Source organism: Mchenga conophoros, linkage group LG7 (genome assembly GCF_057382185.1).
Source record: "Mchenga conophoros isolate Kocher_MC1m ecotype Shallow Benthic linkage group LG7, M_conophoros_male_GT1.1, whole genome shotgun sequence".
NCBI lineage: Eukaryota > Metazoa > Chordata > Actinopteri > Cichliformes > Cichlidae > Mchenga > Mchenga conophoros.
In genome coordinates this window covers 11,374,785-11,398,309 of record NC_140532.1, presented here as the reverse complement: position 1 = coordinate 11,398,309, position 23,525 = coordinate 11,374,785, and the positions used below count along the sequence as shown (strand labels likewise).

Sequence of the window (23,525 nt, the reverse complement as noted above, 5' to 3'; positions counted from 1 at the left end):
CTTGTGCATAAACTAATCTCTAAAATGTAAAAGTATTACTCACTTTTGCAGTTCAAGATCTCTCAGGGAAATAAAGCTGGAACCCATGAAATCATCAGAGGTCCGATTTTTATCATAGACCTGCAACATTATTAGAGGTATGGCATGTATTAAATTAAACATCTCTTGGCCTTGCATTCAGACTGAAATTGTCCGGTCTGGCACAAGACCAGTGTCCCTTGCAAAATGCAATCATATATAAGCAGCGCCTACCCGAACTTCTATGTTATATTCTCTGTCTCGGAGAGGGTGGGAGAAGGACTCGTTCCAGCGAGGGTTCAGGTCTTTATAAACCACTTTGCTTTTATAGAACTGTTTTCCTTCAATTTTGAACTTCACATAAGGATCACTGGTACCTAAATGAAACACAATAAAGGGCAAATCAGCAAGAGAGTGTCGTGCGACACAAGTGGAGGAGCGATCTTATGTGTTAAATTATCAATCATCAAGCTGGTTCCATGACAGCATATAGAGGAAGTGGAAATACTAAATGGAAACTAAACGATGTTAGCAGCTTGTCGCTCTATTAGTGTACACTGTGCATGAAAACGCACATTCGTATACACTCCCTCCTCCCCCCCACATGCTCGTCGTGTGAGAGAGTGAAATATGTATGGAGGAGGTGCACCCCACACATGGCAAAAACAGAAGAATGTAGCTGTTTAATTGTCACAGGGTAGAAACACTCGCCAGCATGAGGCTACCAGAAACCAAAATCTAGAAGCAACCAGTGTTAATCCTCCAAGCTTGTTAAGAAAGTCTGTCTGTGAGTGGGGTGGGGGTAAGGGACTTCTTTGTTTCTGCAATTGCATGCAGATTGGCCAAAAAAATGAAAGCCAGCCCCATGCCTTCATTTGTATAGGGGAATAAAGGGGTGCTTGAGAGAGCCTGCAGGGAGGCTTGAATCACATGACAAAGGCCCTGTGGGGATGGGCTGTCAGGCCTGTCAGCTCCCCACTCCAAATGAACATCTCGCAAAGGCAGGCAGGACCCACAGCAGCTCCACCCTGCCAGCCTGTGACAGGGAAACCTCCAGGCAGCTTGACAGGAGGAGAATGTGGCAGCTAGCAAGGAGAAAAGCTCTGGCATGACTGAGAATGGTGACGATGGAAATTAATAGGGGGGAAAAAAGGGGAGAACAAAAACCAAGGAATGGGAGAGGGGAGGGGCTGGTTATGTGGGTCCTTTTAGAATATGTAATGACAATGTATGCCATTGGTGAGCTCTTGGCACTGTGTTGACTGTTGGGCAAACAGTGGAGAGATAGGGGGCGTGTGGGGATTGCATCATCACTGTGCCATCTTGTCAGGGGAAGTGAGGTCTCAACTAGCTTAGAAGTATGGCTGGGAGAGCCTTGTACCACAAAGCAGCACCATTTCAAGTACCACCACCATATATAGCTGTTAGGTGATGGGAGGCACAGCAAGGTTTATAATTGGTTAGAAGGAAACTGATGATATTAACATAGCTTTAAAATATTGACCTTCTACGAGGCCAATTTGAACACATTTGTTCTAACCTTAAAATAAAAGCCAGAATGTTGCTTTCATTTTGGATTCTTGATCAGCCTTCACAGTTTTCTCATATGTTGTAATTCAACCTATGACCACGTGAGGGTGTAGCTTTCCCAGAGTAAATGCCGACCTAGGCCTCAGGGGAAAGAAAACTTTTTTGCCTCTCACAGATCAATGCCAGATATGGGGGGAAACAGTCATTTAAGCACACAAAGATTTGAGACCACCTTTCAAAATATCTAACTGATTTTACACACGGTGACTCGTAACGTAACCAAAGCACGGCTCTGCCACTTTAGGAAGTAAACATCAAACTATCAAACCAAAAGACATCTCCAAAGTAATTACAGTGGTAGACAGCTTTGACTTTAGGAGGTAAGGGATGACTTTTCCACTTTAAAAATCTACAGGCAAACAGTCGTCACAATACCAGTAGTGTCTCATCGTATCGTCAGCCTCTTGTCATACTCGTTTGACTGCATACTTTTCTAATGTTTTGTTTTTTCTTTGTCCGTGCATAACTTCACATGAGATGTCTCACCTGCAAATAGGAGCTTTAACTGAACTGACCTGAACTGAAGGATATCTCACCTTACATTCCTGTCACAGTAACAATAAGACTGACAAGACCAATATGGACTTCACGTGCCTGTAAAACTTTATCAGATTGTCCCTAGGAGCCAACAAATAAAGAAATGCATTGTTTTACTGTATACAGGACATGTGATCTATCTATGATCTAACGTTTTGATAGATACGGATCCAACCAAGACTGTTTTAAAAAATTGCTGTTATAAGAACAGGATTTGATGTTAGTTTATTCAAATTTCTAAGATCTAGATGAGATCTTTTAATTTTACAGGTTGTTAAAGGTCGAGAGCTTATTTTATGGATCACCTGTAGGTTTTTGGCGTACCTGAGCGCTTGTTTCTGATGACCAGGTTTTTTCCTCGTTTCAGGTTGATTTTCAAGAGATACCTCTGGAATGGGGCAGGTACTCGATCCTCACACCCCCCTGTAACATCCTGCGGAGAATCACTGATATTTGTATGCATTTACCACACCAGATGATTAGCTTAATAAAATGAAGACAACTCAGTGGATACTCACTGAAGCATTTTCGTCAAAGAAGTCAGCTGATTCACTGGCAAGCTGTGTAAAAAAAATAGATTTTTAAAAATGTTGTGACACTTTATAAAACATAAAACTGCGCAATCATTTGAGTCGAGGACAGCCAAGCCATCTAGGTTTGTGTAGCATTCCAAGGGAATCATAATAGCGTTACTATTATTTATTTAGTCAGTTGTTTGCATTATTACAAAAAAGGTGTCTATTAATGTCTTGCTAATGACAACCTATTGCATTTGGGTGAAAAAGTCAGTAGATGCTTTGTAGACGTAGCATCTGAAGAGAAAGTGAATTCTGCTTGACCTCTTTTGTGCTTTTTCTTTTTTGGCTTGTTTGCACATTGTGTGACTAACTGGTAGCACAGGTTTTTATCTTTCTTTTTTGAGGTTTGTTTTCATTTTTTTTATTTTAATCTAAGAGACATCTAAACAAAAGCGGATGCTTCTCTCCACACAGGGACTTTAACTTGAACACCAACCAGCTTTTGATGCTTCATCAGTTGAGTGATTTGCCTAAAAGCTCAAGAGATCAAATGTAATAAAACCAAAGGTCTGGGCTCAGGTTTAGAAAAGGTTTCATTCATGACTGCATACTAGAGGATACAGTAACTACAACATTTGGCTTCATTTGCAAAAGCGAGTGGAAAAACAAAGCCACACTATTTGAAAGCTAAATGAAAGCATGGAAAGGTTCAAGTAAATGTGTCCAGTGATCCTGGCAGTTTTTGTGCTGTTACTTCATGTTACATTTACCGCAACTATTTTCTTAAGCAACTTCTCGTGACAGTTGAGGTTCACTTTGATGAGATAACCTGTATTTATTTATTTTTATATATATATATATATATATATATATATATATATATTGAACTACCAGAAGGCAACATTGCAGACATAGAGGACAGTTACAAGTACATGGGGATCCCGCAGGCGAATGGGAACCATGAAGAGGCCGCTAGAAAAGCTGCAACCACCAAGTACCTGCAGAGGGTCAGGCAAGTCCTGAGGAGTCAGCTGAATGGTAAGAACAAGATCCGGGCCATCAACACGTACGCCCTACCCGTGATCAGGTACCCTGCTGGGGTAATAGGCTGGCCAAAGGAGGAGATAGAAGCCACTGACATAAAGACAAGAAAGCTCCTTACCATGCATGGAGGGTTTCACCCCAAGTCCAGCACCCTGAGGCTGTACGCTAAGCGGAAGGAAGGGGGCCGGGGACTGGTGAGTGTCAGCACCACAGTCCAGGATGAGACAACGAACATCCAAGAATACATTGGGAAGATGGCCCCAACTGACCGAGTGCTCAGTGAATACCTCAGGCAGCAGAAACCCAAGAAAGAGGAGGGAGACGAGGAACCATCATGGAAGGACAGGCCCCTGCACGGTATGTACCACCGGCAGATAGAGGAGGTGGCTGATATCCAGAAATCCTACCAGTGGCTGGACAAAGCTGGACTGAAAGACAGCACAGAGGCACTAATCATGGCAGCACAAGAACAAGCTCTGAGCACAAGATCCATAGAGGCTGGGGTCTATCACACCAGGCAAGACCCCAGGTGCAGGCTGTGTAAAGATGCCCCAGAGACAATCCAGCACATAACAGCAGGGTGCAAGATGCTAGCAGGCAAGGCATACATGGAACGCCATAACCAAGTGGCCGGCATAGTGTACAGGAACATCTGTGCCGAGTATAACCTGGAAGTCCCGAGGTCAAAATGGGAGATGCCCCCAAGGGTGGTGGAGAATGACCGAGCTAAGATCCTGTGGGACTTCCAGATACAGATGGACAAAATGGTGGTGGCTAACCAACCGGACATAGTGGTGGTAGACAAACAGAAGAAGACGGCTGTAGTGATCGATGTAGCGGTTCCGAATGACAGCAATATCAGGAAGAAGGAACACGAGAAGCTGGAGAAATACCAAGGGCTCAGAGAAGAGCTCGAGAGGATGTGGAGGGTGAAGGTAACGGTGGTCCCCGTGGTAATCGGAGCACTAGGTGCGGTGACTCCCAAGCTAGGCGAGTGGCTCCAGCAGATCCCGGGAATAACATCGGAGATCTCTGTCCAGAAGAGCGCAGTCCTGGGAACAGCTAAGATACTGCGCAGGACCCTCAAGCTCCCAGGCCTCTGGTAGAGGACCCGAGCTTGAAGGATAAACCGCCCGCAGGGGCGTGCTGGGTGTTTTTTATATATATATATATATATATATTGGAAGGATAGATACGGAAGGACAGGCCCCTGCACGGTATGTACCACCGGCAGATAGAGGAGGTGGCTGATATCCAGAAATCCTACCAGTGGCTGGACAAAGCTGGACTGAAAGACAGCACAGAGGCACTAATCATGGCAGCACAAGAACAAGCTCTGAGCACAAGATCCATAGAGGCTGGGGTCTATCACACCAGGCAAGACCCCAGGTGCAGGCTGTGTAAAGATGCCCCAGAGACAATCCAGCACATAACAGCAGGGTGCAAGATGCTAGCAGGCAAGGCATACATGGAACGCCATAACCAAGTGGCCGGCATAGTGTACAGGAACATCTGTGCCGAGTATAACCTGGAAGTCCCGAGGTCAAAATGGGAGATGCCCCCAAGGGTGGTGGAGAATGACCGAGCTAAGATCCTGTGGGACTTCCAGATACAGACGGACAAAATGGTGGTGGCTAACCAACCGGACATAGTGGTGGTAGACAAACAGAAGAAGACGGCCGTAGTGATCGATGTAGCGGTTCCGAATGACAGCAATATCAGGAAGAAGGAACACGAGAAGCTGGAGAAATACCAAGGGCTCAGAGAAGAGCTCGAGAGGATGTGGAGGGTGAAGGTAACGGTGGTCCCCGTGGTAATCGGAGCACTAGGTGCGGTGACTCCCAAGCTAGGCGAGTGGCTCCAGCAGATCCCGGGAACAACATCGGAGATCTCTGTCCAGAAGAGCGCAGTCCTGGGAACAGCTAAGATACTGCGCAGGACCCTCAAGCTCCCAGGCCTCTGGTAGAGGACCCGAGCTTGAAGGATAAACCGCCCGCATGGGCGTGCTGGGTGTTTTTTTTTTTTTATATATATCAATCAGTTGGAATTGATGTCAGTTGTCACAGTAAACGGAAATCACTAGGATCCACTGACTATACATGTGCCGAAATATATAATAATAAAAATAATACTGACCTCTTCCTCATCCTCCTCATCTGCCGGGGTTTCATCGAGGAGATTCTCATCTATGAACTCGTTTATCGGCAGGGGAGGAGAGGGTTCTCTGTCTTGTTCTTCCACATCTCTCACCCAAGGCATGTTGGCTTTCTCTTCACTGGGAGTGCCACATGCTGAGTTCAGAGAGTTGCCATCTCCACTTTCCAAAGGTCTGCCCATAGAGTCCAACATCAGCTTATCTATACGAGCATTTTGTCTTTTTGTTGGTGGAGTCCCTTTTTCAGATGATGTCTTTTTCGGCTCAACTGATGAGTTCTGTTTTTCTCTATAAGGGTTTATTTGCTCTCCCATTGATTGTGCTCTAAACAGCGCTGCAGCAGCAAGACTTTCTCTAGACCCCTTTTCTGAGACTTCTTCACTTCTCTCTGGAAGGTCTGGTCTTGGTATGGGATCTTGTCCACTGTTAGACATTTTCTTTCCTGTAGGAGCTGGTTCAAAAGGGAATTTTGATAAGGCCCCTTTGCCTTTTTTGTCTATTTTAGCATATAACTCATCTACAACTGGGTTCGTTTTGTTCTCTAAACCAAAATCATCCATTTCTTCATAAATGCCCAGGGTCCCCGGGGGTGTGCTTAATCTATTCAGAGCTGGATTTGAGTGATCAGGCTGAAGAAATCTGGTTCTGATTTCTGGGATTGGATCACTTAGTTTGTCTGCAAACTCTGAACTTGCAATAGAATCAGTATCACTCAGACCAGGAGAGATGCCAAAAGCAGCAGAAGACAGCGAAGCATCCTCGGTAGATGCTTCACCTGGCACCATTGTTAGGTCGGGTACAGAGATACTTCGTCGATTGGCCAGATTCCTACCCTGCTTGGCCAGTGGCTTCTTGGCGGGCTTCTTTAAGATGGGAAACTTGGGTTTCAGACGGAATCTCTCCGCTAAATTCTTTTTCTTGTTCTCCATCTTGAGGGCTACCCTTTAGATTAAAATAATCAACAACAGTGAGTTAATTTGCTGTGCATTTTTAGAGGTCTAATGCACATAATTTACATAGAAGCTTCATGGAGATCAGCTGATGTGAACATACTGGAGACAGTCAGTGAAAAAGATCGACTTGGGCAACGAGTTAAAAGGAAAAGGCTGAAACTTTAACCCCTGCAATGTTTCTGTTATGCTGTAAGAATATTTTGCTGACATGAAAAGTTGCAGTGTAACAATGCCCCCCATACCTAAGGCATGGGGGGTAGCTAACGCTTTAATCAGCATGAACATTTTGGAAATTATATGCCATGGGCTTCACAGGAACCAGATCCCAACTCTGCTGAACAGCTCTAGGACATTTTAGTGTCCAACATCCAACTCTACCACTATAATTAGAACAGCGAATTATATTTTGGGGGAAGGATTTTCATCTCACCAGTAGGTTTAAAAAAAAAAAAAAAAAAACTGGTAGAATTAGTGTCAAGACACACTGAAGGTAATGTGGCAGACTGTGCAGCCCAGCCCCTTACTCATCTTCCTAATGTGATTTATATTTCCTGTGTGACGTTTAAGCTTGAGTCAAATTTTATAAAGAAGAAATTGAATTTATATGGAGGTTTGTGACATATCAAGGAGGTAGGTAGTAGGTTGGCAGCATTATGGCTAAGATTTTATCAACATACACAAACCACATTGGGACGAATGTTTAGTGTGATTTAATGTGCCACTTTTCTGCCTTTCACCTTGATTCAACACAAAAAAAACATATTACAACAAAAACAATCTTACCAATAATGCTGACATAAAAAAATTAACAAATCTGTATTTTAAAAAAATAGCTGGATATACAGCAACCTGAATGACACTCAGTCTAATTTAGAAAAGGAAGACACTGGAACATACCTGTTCAGTTGAGCTTTGTTGTCAAACCTACAAACTGATTTAGTTCCCACCCAGAGCAGATGAAATCATTCCAACAGACAAGTTAGCTATCCCAACTATGGTCAACGAGCCGAAGTATTTAAGGCAACAGATCACGTAGGATCCCAGACAAGTGATTGGTGGAGGAGCAGCAGCAGGTGAAACTAGCCGTACCAGTCAAACAAGGCGAGTTTCAATGACTATGTGAATGCCTTTCAACTGTTCAGTCCTACCCAAGTTGTCTGTGATAGATGGAGCAACACAAAGTACAGTTTGACTCCACTTATGTGGGCTAAGAAAAAAAAATCTGACAAGAATTATGGAGTAAATTAAGACAACGTAGCGAGAGAGTAAACCAACACGGCAGCGTTGAAACTATGAAACAGTTGCTCACAGCACAGCAGCCTGTTATGCCAGCTTGCTCTGTGTTGATTTGTATATTTGACAGTTTATTTGCATTTGTGAGGCAATTTGTCTGTTTTACGACTTGCATTCTCTCATATGGGTTCCATTATAGCCCCAAGTATTTGAAAATATACTTAATACCTTAATCTAGCCTAATTATACAATACAACTGTCTTTCCTATGTGTCCAAAACAGTCCCAAAAATGCTGCTGATGGATTCTGCAACATGACAGGCATATGAAATGTCAGGGAGGATCTGGCACTCGGTAGCTGCCTCACCATACTCAACTCCATTACTTTCGTACACCCCCATATTTGTTTACAGTAGAACGTGGTTTAGCCTAAGCTAGTTAAAAAGGAGCATTTGTGTTTGCAAAGTATAAACTATAGCTTTCTGTCTACAGATAGAAGCTAATGCAACAGACACACTGGTTTTCCCCCTCTCTCTCTCTCTCTCTCTCTCTCTATCTTTGTCTGAGCCTAACAGTTGAGACTATATGACAACAGATGTGTTTGAGTCTGGACTGTCTTGTTCAATATTTGCTGATGTCTTTAGGAGATCAGGCCCACATGAAAGACCCTCTACTTGGCTTCCACTTGAAAGGCAGGGTTGGGCATCAGAACAGGGCAAGCCCCTATGGCAGGTGGCCTGTCGCCCTCTTTCTCGCTCAACTCAAACAACCCAAAACCCTGCTTGGTTACTCTACCCATGCACAGTGGACATCTTCCAGCCTAAATCACAGCTGGTCTCAGGAAGGAGAGCCAAGAACATGCACTTGGGGACAAATCTACTGAGTTATGCACATGCAAGCCTACAAACTGAATACAGTCATTAAAGAGTGAGCCTGTGGACTGAGTGGCCTAAAACATCCGTGATGTATGTTTGATAAATGTAGTTTTAACTTTTTCTTCGTATTTAAGAGTATCAATATTATATTGATATAAAGTAAAGTAAAATTACAGTAGATGTATTGGCAATAATTGACCTAGCTGCTAGTGGTAGGCTAACAATCTGATTCTTAGCTGGATTACAATTGGCCCAGAGTTACTTCGATTACGAGATATGCTCAAAATGTGCACAACACCATTAACCTCCTGAGACCTGAACTCTTCCATGGCATGCATTTTTCATTTCTCTGTGATATTTGGGCTGATTGGGACCTGATGAATGTAAAAACAAAGATTTACCAGATTTTTTTTTTAACCTGATTTTTGTTTCTAAGACAAATGAGAACCACATATGAGGATATTTGTTTAAAATTTCTCAAAAAGAGCCCGCACGGCAATCTTGCTCAGCTAGATACCAGGGAGGCCACAACTTATAGAGCCGTTTTTCATTAAAGCAGCAGAGCAGCCAGACACAATGATGATCACTGGCTGGCTTGAAAAATGAGGAACTCCATCATCTAAAAATAATTATATAACTGTGGCTATTTTCAAAAGCTGTTGTCCCAAAGACAGTGAATATGTGGCAGAAAGTACAGATGTTTTAAACATGAGATTGCAGAGTCGAGTTAATGAATGAAATGAGGCCTGTTTGGCTGCAAATAAAGTGGTTGCACCTTTGCATTATTACAACTGACAGTTGATGGAGGAAAAAGGGCAAGAAGATTTGGCCATATTCCTGCGCAAGATTTCCTGAACACGGTGTGCCAAATTTCAAGAATGCGCCCAAAAAATGTAAATCTTACCTGATCCTGGGCATTCCCCTTTTAAGTTCAGCTTCTTGGGCATTTGCAGACAATGTTATGCTCACCTATCGGATTGCTCCCTGAACACCGAGCGCTTGCACTGTGTGCACATTGCTCTTCCGCTTTAACAGTAACGTCTTTTTCTGACTGACTAAATTTTGCGTGAAGGATCACCTGGATGGATCGTGGATGATCCCTGGGTCTCCAGCTATGATCTAGCAGTTTTCAGTTGATTTCAATTTATCCATCCATTTTCTCAAACGCTTATCTAATTCCAGGGAGCGGTGGGCAGGCCGCAAGTCTATCACACGAATATCCGCGCTTACATCACAACACCAGTTCCCAAAAAGTCGCCAGAAGAAGCTTTTAAGCGCTGTTAAGTCAGAATAAAACAGAACTTTGCTCAGACCTTATTATGTCCTAGCTGAAGGTGCAAAATAATATTTATTTCAGGTTCACCTGTGTTGTTCATTAGTAAAATCCTCATCATAAAACTGAAATTGTCAGTTAATTTTTATTTTTATTGCTAAGTTACTGGTCTTCTTATAATGAGGATATACATGCATGCTCTTCATTTTTAAATTAAAAAACGCATTACAAAAAACACGAAAACAATGTTGAGATTCACAAACTCATTCGTTTTTACTTCACATTGGAATAAACTACATTTTTGTTTGTTTATTTATTTATTTTTTAATGAATGTCTTTGACTAATTAAATATGATAGCACCTTAACCAAGTTTCAAACATGGAGAAAAATGGAGTCCAGGAATAAAGTGCCAAAAACTGTAGTTCCTCTAGGTGCCACTTGTGGCTCTTTCCACAAGGGATTTAACCTGGTACAAAAAAGGAAAAGAGATGGAGTCTAGTTTATCCCTTCATAACAACTCTGAATGAGTACATTTTGCATAAATGAGTTAAGGGTGTGGCCATATTGAATGGCAGGTGGCCTTCTAGTCTCATTAGGCCTCACCTCCGCTATGAAGTGAGTGTTTTAATGCATGCTGTTCTAATCTTGCGCAGCATTTTTAAAGGACTAGCTGAGTAATGTTTTGAGTTGCCGTGTGGTGCAGACAATCCTTTGCTTCAGATTTGATGATTGTGTCTCTGTTGAACCCACACAGTTTATTAATGAAACTTGTTAACCAGTCTAGATAGCTTAGCTGATAAATGACCCCTCCAACACTAACACTAAGGATTAGTCCAAAAGGTGTTGATGCTGTCCAATGTTTATGGTGTCTGTGACCACTGTTTGACCATGTATTCAACAATTAATTTAACAAGTATGCATTTTTCAGACTCATTCCCCTGATAACTGACAACCTGATTCAGTTTTCCATTCTACCTTAATGATTTTATGGAAATGAATATTTAAATGTGTGACATATAACAGTATAATGCCTCAGATTTTCTACAGTGGTTAGATTGTAGAGTCTATGACCCACACCCCAAATGCACACACATCCCACCTTCCCCACTCAAACTTTAACTACACCCATGTTTACATGCGCTTAAGGAAGTGCAGGATTTTGTTGTTTCCCTCTCAGGTAATCTCAGCATCTGATTAGAGATTACACTGTAATCACAGTTCTGTACATAAATGGATGATGAGACCCTGCCTACACAAGATGTGAAAAAGCAGAGTTTTCTAGAGAAAGTCGACTTTAATTCAGAGAGAAAATTTTGGCCAGCACATTTAAAATAAACCAGCGGACAAAAGTCGGTTCTATACTTCGAGCAGTAATTGCTCAGCCTAACATCTATGATTCTGAACTATACTCTGATGGATATTTGATGCACTGAACTGTTCCCACTGCTTCAAGATTCAAGATCCTTTTATTTGTCACGTACATAGTTATACAAGTATAACACGCAGTGAAATGTGACCCAACCTTTCCCAACCATCAGACTCCAGCTGCCTGTTTAAGAAATCAAGGAATCACACGGAGAATGTGTGCAAAAACCTCAAGATTCAAAGTGTAAAATAAAATCATAATCTGTCTTTCGCTGATACAGGTTGTAACAATTACCTGCATGTTTTTTTTTCTTACCTTAATAATGGTACCTTAGTCAATACCTGGGCAATAAAATGCTAATGTTAGAACTGTGCAGCTGGGCAGTGTTAACAAACTAATATGTAACACTGAGTGAACAGTTTGATAGTTTGCCATGGGGAAATGACCTTTCAGGATTTTTTACTTGTTTGACAATGCCTCTCTGTAAGTAATCCTTTACACACACACACACACACACACACACACACACACACACACACACACACACACACACACACACACACACACACACACACACACACAAACTGCATTCAAAGTGATGAAAGTAAAAGTAAAGAAATAGTTCTTACCAGGGTTTGAGCTTAAGATTTAAACATTGTCAGTGGCCAAATGGGTTAAAACTGTAACTATTTAATCTGTTGTAGGAGAGGTAATTATTTTCAAGCCTGTGCTGACCTGTGGCTCAGGAGGTAGAGCAGGTCATCCGCTAATCGAGGGGATTAGAAGATGACCTTCCAATTTGAGATTGGAGATACTGAGGCCTGTGTTGCTCCTGATGTGTTCATCCAAACTAATGTGTGCGAATGTTAGCTAGAAATCACTTAGATGTTAAAAAAAAAGTGTAGAAAATGAATGAGTGAATGGGGCATGTTGTTTAAGGTGCTCAAGTAGTAAAGTGCAATAGAAGAATCGGTTTGTTTACAATTTGGTAAGTAACTAGCAAGTGCAGGTGGCAGATGAAAATATAGTAAAAATATACAGAGTTGTCCTCTAAATGGACCCACCCACTAATAAACACTTTGACTTGCCATGACTAGAAAGGAATAGGTGTATTAAAGATGTCTGCATTCCATTTATGGGAGGCCCTGCTATTACGTATGTTGCTGCAGGGTCACGGTTTACTAGGACATTGATTGGAACTGAGTCATGAGTCATTAATGTCATCAGCTCCACCTGTGATTTTCCTGCTGTCAGGAATGAAAGTCTATTGCAAAAACACTGTGTAGTCCTGTGAAAAACAAAACTCTTACTGCTTCCATGGGATTTAAGAGGGTAGGTTTCAGCTGCTAAGTGAGAACCAACAACCTTTACAAAAGCAGAGGGTTTGGTTTTCTGTCTGAAGCATCCAGGTATGTTAACACAGTAACATGGTCTTCTCCGGAATGGTCTTCCCAGCAAATCCTCTCCAAAGTAAGACCATACAATGTTCAGAGAAATTAAAAAAAACAAAACAAAACTGAGAACTATGCCTCAGACTCTACAGGCCTCAGTCCATGGCAGAAATTAGAAAAAGACTGAACAAATACGCGTTGGTTTGGAAGCATAGCTTAGCATAGCATCCAAACATAACACAAAACTTTGTACACGATTTCCTTTGAACAGATAAGACCAAAGTAGAGCAGTTTTGCCATGATGCACAGAGCCATGGAATCCAAACACAGCATATCAGCATAAACCTTGCATCATGGTGGTGGAGGTGTGATGATTATCTTTTAGCTATGGGACCTGGGCACCTTGTAGTCATTGAGTTGACCATGAACTCCTCTGATAAAGTTTAACTACAACTGAAACTATAGAGCGACGATTACATACACACCAGCAAATCTATAACAGAATAACTAAAAAGAAGAAGAAGAAGAATCAAGGTGTTGCAATAGTCCAGTCAAAGTCTAAACCTCAATTTGATTGAAATGTTTAAGAGACGTGTGCATAAATGAATGACTGCAAACCTTAATCAACTGAAACTGAAATGTTGTAATGAAAAGTGGGAAAAATTCCTCCACAACAATGTGAGAGACTGATAAAGTCACAAAGGAAGCAATTACTTCGACTTTTTGTTGCAAAAGCTGTTGAATCATGGGGTGTGTTTAGTATTCTACTGAAATTCTGTAGAACTTTCCTTTTTTCAAAAAGCCTCAAAAGGTAAGGAACAACACTAAAAATATCGAACTTATAACAATAATTCACTTTCCAAATAATGTCTCAATATATAAAAATATGACAACTTTGACTTTTGGTGTGATCAGTGATTCAGTCCCCAAATGGTTTTTTGTTGTTTTTTTTCCCCTTCTCATTGTCATGTTAAAGCCTATACTTGTGTTGTTTTGTTTTTTTACATTTTATTTTTCCCTTACTTTTTGGTGTGTCCATTTAACCTCATATTCATATATTGATGGCTCATAACGTCTGTCATCTCCCATCTTCCACATACACATTTGTATAGTAGACATAAAATTAATATAGAGCCCACTAATAAGAAGCTTTAGTCAAAGTAGATCAAGAGAGATGGAATAAACTAGTTTTCCTTTGCAGTACATTCCCCTGCTTTAGTAACGGCCCAGCAAACTATTGACTAATTGATTGTACTGCAGTGCCTCCTGCAGGCAATAGCATGCAAATACACTGTTCTCTACTGGTGCCTGTAACAGCTGAATGCAAAAAATATGGTTTCTACTATATATAATTTGTAGCTGTTCTAACAATGATATTGTTGTATTAACTTGACAAACTTAGAGATTCTTCATTGCAATACATGGAAGATTTTCATTGTAGTAAATACAAATTTCCAAATCATATACAATATATAAAATAAAATCTATGTAGAAGTTAATGCATAGGCAGAAAATTACTTAATATTACACGTGATCACACATGATTGGATTCAGTGGACAGTTATTTGGGTTTTTTTCCAGTGCAGTAGTCCTACTTTTTCATTGGAAATTAATATGATTTTAAAATACACAAACTGGAAATTTAACATTTCTTATATAAATTCTGGGTTTTTTCAAGTTTTTAGACGCAATGTGCTGCCTGTTCAGCTTGCATCTAATTGACAATGGCAGTGGGCCCAGTGAACCAAATAAATATAGTACACCGATATAAGAGACGAGGGGAAAAAAAGTCTTTGCATAATTCAAAGATAAATAGACAGTGAGATCAGACTGAGCATACACTGAGGTGTTTAATAAAGTTGACAGTTTCTACTGTTTGGGACTTCACAGGAGAACAAATTCTATGAAAGAGTTGTTTACTTCATTTTATACAGAATAAGAGAGATAACCTAAATTACACATTAAAAGCCAATATTTTGTACTTTTGTGAAGAATACAAATTTTGTACAACATCTAGCATAGTATCTTAATTGTTTAATAAAAAGTTCACTTGAATATTTATGCTGAAAATAAAGGAACACATTCAAGGGAAATAAAATGTAGATTAACTTCAAATCTATTTTGATTCTGAAACAAATAATGTCATTATTGGCAACAAAGTCCAGCTTGTGCCGCCAAACGGTCTGAGCATTCAAACCGAAAACAGCTTCTTTAGTTAAGTGAACTATCAACTACAAACACTTACCAAACACGTAGTTCTGTTTATAAAAGCAGTGAAGCAAAGCAGTGTACTCTTGCACAGCAAAGTGAAGAAAGTCCTCGACAGAGGTTCATTGATTACCCTTTCCTTTCACATTCATCAGTTGTGCACAACTTGGACAGAGACCAAAAGAGCAAAGTGTATCGCAGTGCATTCGCCGTGCGTTTTCTTGCGTGTGTCCTATCTGAGACGAGGCAGGTCTGGTCATGTTTGCTTGAAATCTGCATTGTCTTTGTTTTACTGAGGGAAAGTAAAAGCGGTGTCATTTCTCTTTGGGATAAGGCATTTTCCTAACTGTGCATATTGATAGAGCAACTACAAAATTCCCTGATATGTTATCGAGTGCTAAAATATGTGCTCAACTTCGAGGTGATGCTGCCCAGACAGGCAGATGGTTTTCGTTGTAGTCTTTTATTATTGCTATTCTCACCAGCTGTGTTAAAACTACATTACACTATGGATTACTATACACCATGTGAGTATGTGGAAATTGACATAGGGTATCCAAATAAATAATTTAATGAAATGTATTAGACCTAACTTGTACTCCAGCAACTTCCTTCTGTGGCACTTTAGGAGGCTAACAGTCTTTAACACTCGTCTTCCTAATGCACCGCAGACTAAACGTGACCTGTAATGACATCATATTCTGTATGTTTAATGTGAATCGGGGTTAACTGCATAGATCATTACAGACGTGAGCAACCATGGAGCTGTTGATGGGGGCAGCATAGGTCAGAAACCTCAGAAACGCACACAAGAAAAGCCATGGCGAAGACACAGCAACACTCGTCTTGTACAGCAAACTTCTCATACAAATGTGTGCCTTTCAGCAGTGAGATTGAAGTCAGTCAGTGTGTTTTATTATGATTTGGCTGCTGAATGATTCCTTTCCAGTGAGGATGAAGAAGAAAACAAGTCACAGCCCCTCCCCCTGAACACCATCTCCTGTCTTTACATGACCTCAACAGCTTCAGATTTTCACTGTTCCTCAGGCTGCACTACTCAAACGGGAAATGGAGATAAGATGAAGTTTGCGTAGCCAATTCATGACACACATGGGTGTTTTTGCACACAATTGTGACGGACAGTTCAAGCAGACTTACATATTTACAACTACACGTGGGAACAGGCATGACTGGTTTTGTACGAAGGTCAGCAGCCACTTCTGCCATGTCCATGTGTCTTCCTTTAATTGCATGAACCAATAGCACGATAGCGGAAATGGCTTGAGAGATGACGTGTCTTTCAGTCGAGCTACACGCATTAACAATAGATTATTCCTCAGTGAGGGGCTTGGACCTTGGACTTGAATGGTGGCAGTGTATTCAGCAGCTGCTAACACAGGCCAGCACAATAGGTGAGAAGAAACCCTATTTCCCCTAGCCTTGTGATTATCCTTAAGAAATATGAAAATAGTGGAACTTCAACCTCACAGCATTGTTATTACAATGTCATCAGGACAAACAATCACCACTAAACCACTAAAAAGAGAGACGAAACAAATTAGCCATCTGGAACTAAACACATGGGAGTTTTATGTTGGCGGTTCATTTTCAAAGAGACTAACATAATAGTAAATATTGACCAGTGAATGATCTACTTTTTTTTTCCTTTTTCTTTAAGGGTGTACTCTTGTAAACTTGGCTGTAAACCACAAAAATATACTTTCCTTGAAAACGGTGATCATACAGTACATTCAGCATGTACTCACACCCTGGTAATATATATTAAAGTCGCTATTTACACAACAAAAGACGACGTTTGGCTCAAATGATCAATTACACAAACAGAACAGCAAATGTTCATGGCTTTCGATATCGATTCAAGATCTGGTTTACATGACTTTAAACTATATTAAAAGCACAATAACAAATAAGAACTGTGACGAAAGAAACGGTGCGTTTGAGTGAGTTGTTAGGAGAAATCAATGCAACTGTACAAAACAACACAAAAGAACAGCTTTGGCTTATATTACTGATGAACTGTTACACAAACGTGAACATGCTGACTTTCTCACCAGCTCAACTGGGCATTATCTTAATTGCACATTTACATACCCTAATCTTTTAAATTATAAAATGAATAGTTATTGTCATTATTGCAATAGATTCTGCTCCTATCTCATTTTTACCCCCGACATTTATGTTTCACGTATTCGCTAAAGTAGTCTCAACTGTTGCAACGATTTACTGTAGGATCAAAATATCTGTGTAACTTCGATAAAAAGGACCAGTGTGCTGGATGTTTGAGTATCCAACGGCATGCGTATATTACAGCATTCACAAACATGTTTGAATTAGTGTGTAGTCAACTGCAATTGAATTTGTTTTTTACGTTTTGAAGGGGGGGATGTGTGGCTTATAATTAGAGCAGTATTTTCTTCCACGGAGTCGGTCATGTGGGACAAACGTGGACAAACCTTTCACGTTTCTACATTGGCGGCCTCGGAAGGGGAAAAGTGAGGGATCAATTTGCAACACACACCATCGCAGCTAAATTCTACCAAATCCCACACACTGGTCCTTTAAACTGATGCGCGCCTGATCCACTCAGTCAATAAATTAGGAGAGGCCACTTAATATAAAGGTCTTGTGTGATTACAGCATGATTTTAAAGACAGTTCTTGCAGTGAAATATCATATGCACGGGTCCTCAGCCTGAAAGCAACACAATTTTCTCTGACTGTTTGCAACTTGCAAGCACAACAGCAAAAACAGCAACTACATGTAAGTGTCTGACTAGACCAGTGACTAAAGTAATCTACCGCCTATTGTTTAACGATTTTCTTTGAACATCTTTCTTCTGCAGCGTCTCCTGAATTGCACCAAGTACCTGATACCACCTGTTTGTGCATATAATTCAGTCCACCTAGCTGAGTTTTTAATCTTATTTTATCAGTCTGAGAATTAACTTTAGATATGTCCTGACACGTCTTATTACATTACATCTCAGTCATACAAACTGAAGTGGAGTTGAATAATAGCATGACAATGATAGCTGTAAGGACCCTTGCTCTCTCTCTCTCTCTCTCTTTCTCTCTCTTTCCCTCACTCTCTCTTTTTCCCTCTTTCTCTCTCTTTTATCTCCATGTCTAACCCCTCCCTCTCTCTCTGACCGGCTGGTGACTGGAGGCTTGATCAGAGCTCTTTATGTCACCCATGTGTCCATGCGCAAGCGCTTGACCGATGGGCTCTCCCTGTCCTCCGAGCCAGCAGGGGGTCTGCCCAGCCCCAGCGGGGAGTGGAAGTCTGGCCGGTGGTCCTCGCGATCACTGCCATCATATGAGCTACAAGACGAGCTGAGGCTGTCGGCAGGTGAACGTCCCAGAACTTCCTGTCGGCTGGACCCTTGCTGCGGCTGCTGTGAGGGGAACCCAGACGGGGTGACGCGCTCCCGTGGCGGTGAGATAGGCTCAGACTTGATGTTTATGCTCTGGCTGGTGCTGATAGATAGGTTGGAACCCTGAGGTAGGTGACCTCCGCCACTGCAGCAAAGATAAGCGAGACATTTTGTTCTTGGTCAAAAACAACGAGCGAACAAATATGAACTGAAATAATGTGAAAAGCCAGGACTGTAGATGTGTGATTCAGTATGATATCACAGAGCACAGTGGGTGTTGCTTTTATGTGAGGGCGTCTGGAGAGTGTGCTTTTGTTTGTAAGTGTGTTACTCACACCAAAGAATTAAGAGCTGCTTGGCCCAGTTGATGCTGTTGCCATGCCGACATGGAGCCCAGCGAGAGCCCAGGAGAGCTGAAGCCCTGTAGGGAAGAGATCTCTGCACTGCTCAGGGAGTACTCTGTTAAAAAAAAAAAAAAAAAAGCAACCACGCACACTGAGAACTCACTCGCATTTCAGTTACAACACTGTGTGCCACTGAGAAAAGAGCAGGAACCAACAGCGTGTTGTGCAAATAATCTCGGCCAAAAAGGTTGTTGTCAGTCTGGGAGGGGGGTGAGCGAGTCCAGACTCACCAGCAGGATTGTAGGAGGTGGTCATGCCTGAGTAGACCAGGCCCTGTGGGGGTAAGCTGGGGGTGGTGACAGACACGACTGGAGTAGCCAGCGGCTGGGTGGACTGGGAACTGCTTATCCTCTGAGTGTTCTGCAAAAAACACAAACAACAAAGAAAATACTTTAGCTCAAAACATGGCACTATAAAAATATCACACTTGGATGCTAAACAGTGCCAATAGTATCATTTAAAACACTTCATTTAGCGTCGTGTTACTCGACTTAGAGGCTGCGTGCCAAATCAGCCATATAATGCCAGGGGCAGGCTGCACTGAATACGACTTATTGATGAGTTTTCACCTGTGCCTAATGTTTTCAAAATGTAACTAAAGCATTTTCAGTTTAATGAAGCTGTAGTTACTGAATAAAGTAAAATCCTTTCTTTGTTTGTCTTTTGATCCTTTTATTATTTTACCTGATAAATACTGCAGATGATTCAGTCATTTCGCTAAAGTAGCTCTTGGGCAAAGTTAAAAGTCCGTAATGTAAAGGCTACAAATGATCCAGTTTTTTTAATGACTATTTTTTTTCAAAGTGTTCCATATTCTGTACTAAAGGTCGTGTCAAGAATGTGCATGTAATAATAAAAGCTGCCACAAGGTGGCAGTGTAACTTCATTGCTGTAAATGTTCCGCTCTTTCTGATTTTTTATTGACTGTGTGCATTAAAAAGTTTATGAAAGTAGATTAAAAAATGAGGACACCTAACAATAAACTGATATATTTAGTCTGATTACCTACAGATTCGTTTATATTTAATATATACAGAAAAACGTTGAGAGAGCTTTGCAATAAATTTAGGTAGAATTCTGCTATTCAAAGTAGAAAGCTGACCGACGTCAGTACAGAATTGCTGATGTGCAATTAAAAGCACGACAAATACATTTTGTTAGTGTTATTAAAGAGTTAAGAACACTCGTTTTGGGCAAGCTCCACTCCACAAGAGTCCACCGCAAAAACAATCAGAGTGAGCCATTAAAGTGAGTCTGGAGATCAGTTTCACACCCGAATATTATGTATATGTATATATATGCGTATATGACACATATCAGCACCCAGAGTGACACACAGCAGAGCCCCAGTGGTTTTTAGTGCAGTGACTGGCATGCAGTCCGCAAAAAAAATGCAGCTTGTTGTGGTCATGCAGTAAACTCTTCAGTGAGTTGCAGATCCACTAATGAAACGCAGCAAAAGTTTAGAACAATACTATAAAATTCCCCCGTGTTTAATGTAACAAACATATGTGCAGCTGCCAGCAGTCGTGTTTGAAGCGCCATTGCATCATGATCTACAGTCGATGGCTTCCTCGCATTGTTCCAACACTCTCCAGCCAGATGACTTCACCGAGTATCTCGTAAGGTGATATCATTTAAGATGATGTAATCCTCTCTGGCTTAAAAAATATAAATGATTTATAATTTACTCATCACTCTTTGAGTTGTAAAACATGAAACTATGCGTAAAATAATTTTAAAAAGTAATCACTGATCTGCTTTCTCCCCCTCTTCCTTTCTCTCGCTCTCCTTCTCTGTCACACACACACTTTCACACATAAACTCTGGTGGTATATGACTAACATTGACGTGTTGGGAATAGAGGAGCCAATTTAACAGGCCGAGGCAATTTTCACAGGCCAAACCCAAAGCATGCAGTGTTAATGTTTTTGTCGTTGTTGTTTTTGTTTTTCCATGTCTTGTTTCTTATCACTGGGAGATCTGAGAGCCAGTCTCCAGTGTGCGCGGTGCCTTCAGTCTAGCATCAGTGATCACCGGAAGCACGTTCACATTGCAGCCATTTGCCCAGGCATTTCTCAAAACTCACCAAATCCATTTCCTCCTCCTCAGACTGCCCTCAACAGAAGAAAAGAAGAGAGTTACAGAAAAGCAGCAGAGCGGCTGTAAATCGCTCGGGGTGGGGGGAGGTGACAAGTGCAGGAATTTACAGTAAAAGGGACAATAATAAATATAAAAACTTCTGGTGACCAATCACTGGTAAATCCCGCTCTCTTTGAACAAAGCAGCTAAATTTGCTTTTTTAAATGTAATGCAAATACATGCTGTCACCAAACCGTAGCACGTGTGGGTATGAAGCGCTGGTGCTCCGGTTTGTTGGGCTATAAAATTCCAGTCTTGTAAATAAAGAAGATGGAGCAGTCGGACGTCAGTGAAGCTTACACAAATGAGAGCTGACATTTGTGAGTGGCACTGAGATCAAATCATAATCACCAGAAATTACGAATGAAGCTTCTCCGCTGGTACCAATAATGGCTGCTTAGTACTGTGCACTTAAAAATCCCCCCTGTGCTGGGAGGAAGAACAAGAAGCCCATTTTCCATCTTTTCTGTGCTGTGGGACATACTGTGTCCACGCCGGGGCTCTTAATACCCACACTCAATCAATAGCGGTAGGAAGACATGACAAGGGCGACAAGATATTATCTGGCTCACACCCTGGGCCCCTGATTAAGTCTTCATCTACACTCTGTCACACTGAGATGTGATTAATTTAATACCATTATGGCCTAATGACAGGCTGTCTGCAGACCTGCCACAGCCCACGCCCTCAACAGCCTCTACCAGTCGAAAATACTTCGTAGGCTCAGACAGAACAGGACCTCCCACCCTGCACCTCTTGCAACACAACCTGTCCTACTCCTACGTATTCCACAAGCAGACACAGTATCACACAGTTGTTTAAACACTGCTCCAGGCCAGCTGAGGCTCAGCAAAGGAGGAGCAGCCACAGTAACCAGAGGTTTATTTACAAAACACATCGGTTTTCTGGAAAGGCTCCTGTTACTGACACCACAAACAACACACAGAGGTGAATCAGGGTATTTGCTTGCAACTGTCTTTAAATCCCGCCCCAACCCCCCTTTTACAGTTTTCTGAATGTCGATTCGTGACTCGGAGGGTCTGCTTAAACCTCATGTGTTTGCTACGATCAGGGCACCCTGAAGCTTTCTTCTTATTATTGTTTTTACAGGCCTCAGAATGAATGTGAATAATGGAGGGAGGGTGCAGATCCATGGTTCGGTCCACACTGAAATAGAGGTGAACACATCTCAGACACTTACGCTACCACACTGAGCCCCACTTCTCAGATAAATAAAAGTCCTGAGTTCAAGTGTTCAAGTGAGGCGGAAACCTCAGCTGAACACCACGCTACGTTTTGTGATAACATCGAAAACATGTTTGGGCAAAATCCAGGCAAAGTGTTCTGCTACGAAGGGCTTGATAAAGACACCAAACAAAGCTCTGCTCTGCCCTGCAGCAGAGATATTTAAAGGTGCTTCAGCTAGTAATACTCGTGTGCAGTGGTGTGCTCTCTACTCACCAGCGGGGGCATCATCCCTTTGCTTGATGGAGGGATAACAACCCTCAGGTCTGGCTTGCGGCTTCCCATTCCCATGTTCCCTCCAGGGGGTGGCGGAGACTTGGTGGGCATGACTTTACCCAGGCCATTGCCACTGGCTGTGCTGAGGAGGCCTGGAGAGCCCCTGGGGTTAACAAAACCATTTCCTGCAGATGCGCACAGCAACAGAAACACATAATCAAACCATGCACTGTGACTGACAACACTCCCAGTCATCAACCAAACCTCTCGCGCTGTGTTGTTTTCCAGCTTGCTGCAGCATGCAGCGTTAAGTGTTTCCAACCCTCTGGGAAGTTTTAATAGACTGGGATAATTATCCTGCACATTTACAAAAATAAAATGTCCATTTCAAAATTGATGAGCCCTTTATTTTTACTGTGAATGATTACATCAAAGCCAATTCTTTGCATCTTGGGACGAGGAGCAGTTCACTGGCAAATGTACTGTGACTGCTTAAAAGAAATAGCTGAGGCCATTACAATTGAATAAGAACAATAAAATGTTGTTCTTTGTTGTTTTTCACTGTGCACACAAACAGCAGCATGTGCTAGACTATCCCCACACCATTCACACCTAGGCATTCATGATCATTAGTCATTTCCTTTTCTTGAGAACAATTCAACTAATTTTAGGAAGTTATTTTCTTGAGTTCCAACAACATTTTAGGAACTCCCTCTCCCTTTTCTCATTGGACAACCACCCTTGAAAAACATCGCTATATCCACTGGGTGTGGACCGATCGAAAATAAAAGAAGTAATCGTATTGAACCAATATTAAATATAAATCTTATAAAAAGGTGTTAAAGCTACAATAAATGCCACAATACAGAGAACGGCTTATAGTTATTATTATTATTAGGACTTTTTTTTTTTTTAAAGAAATATGTTTTTGGTAGTTTCTCAATTAAAATAAATCTTTCCGAA

General features: G+C 41.5%; 2 protein-coding genes across 7 annotated transcripts in view; both read right to left on the bottom strand.

Annotated features, from left to right (window-relative positions):
* mctp2a (multiple C2 domains, transmembrane 2a) overlaps positions 1-7,948 on the bottom strand; it is a 34,984-nt gene extending 27,036 nt beyond the window's left edge. Inside the window, exons 1-6 of the mRNA XM_085282091.1 lie at positions 7,713-7,948; positions 5,844-6,804; positions 2,664-2,705; positions 2,470-2,578; positions 253-395; positions 44-120 (exon numbers count right to left, since the gene is read on the bottom strand). Of these exons, the coding sequence (XP_085138217.1) occupies positions 44-120; positions 253-395; positions 2,470-2,578; positions 2,664-2,705; positions 5,844-6,791 (1,319 nt within the window). The 5' untranslated portion in view covers positions 6,792-6,804; positions 7,713-7,948. The remainder of the gene's footprint in view (positions 1-43; positions 121-252; positions 396-2,469; positions 2,579-2,663; positions 2,706-5,843; positions 6,805-7,712) is intronic.
* Positions 7,949-14,784: 6,836 nt separating this feature from the next.
* The window catches only part of mef2aa (myocyte enhancer factor 2aa), a 67,293-nt gene continuing 58,552 nt past the window's right edge, over positions 14,785-23,525 (bottom strand). For 4 of the 6 annotated variants that reach the window (XM_085282086.1, XM_085282090.1, XM_085282087.1 and 1 more), the window contains 5 exons: positions 22,563-22,747; positions 21,049-21,072; positions 19,190-19,319; positions 18,891-19,014; positions 14,785-18,700 (listed from right to left, as the gene is read on the bottom strand). In XM_085282086.1, coding sequence (XP_085138212.1) covers positions 18,364-18,700; positions 18,891-19,014; positions 19,190-19,319; positions 21,049-21,072; positions 22,563-22,747 — 800 coding nt within the window. In that variant the 3' untranslated portion in view covers positions 14,785-18,363. The remainder of the gene's footprint in view (positions 18,701-18,890; positions 19,015-19,189; positions 19,320-21,048; positions 21,073-22,562; positions 22,748-23,525) is intronic. The other 2 variants (XM_085282089.1, XM_085282088.1) reach the window with 1 other exon arrangement.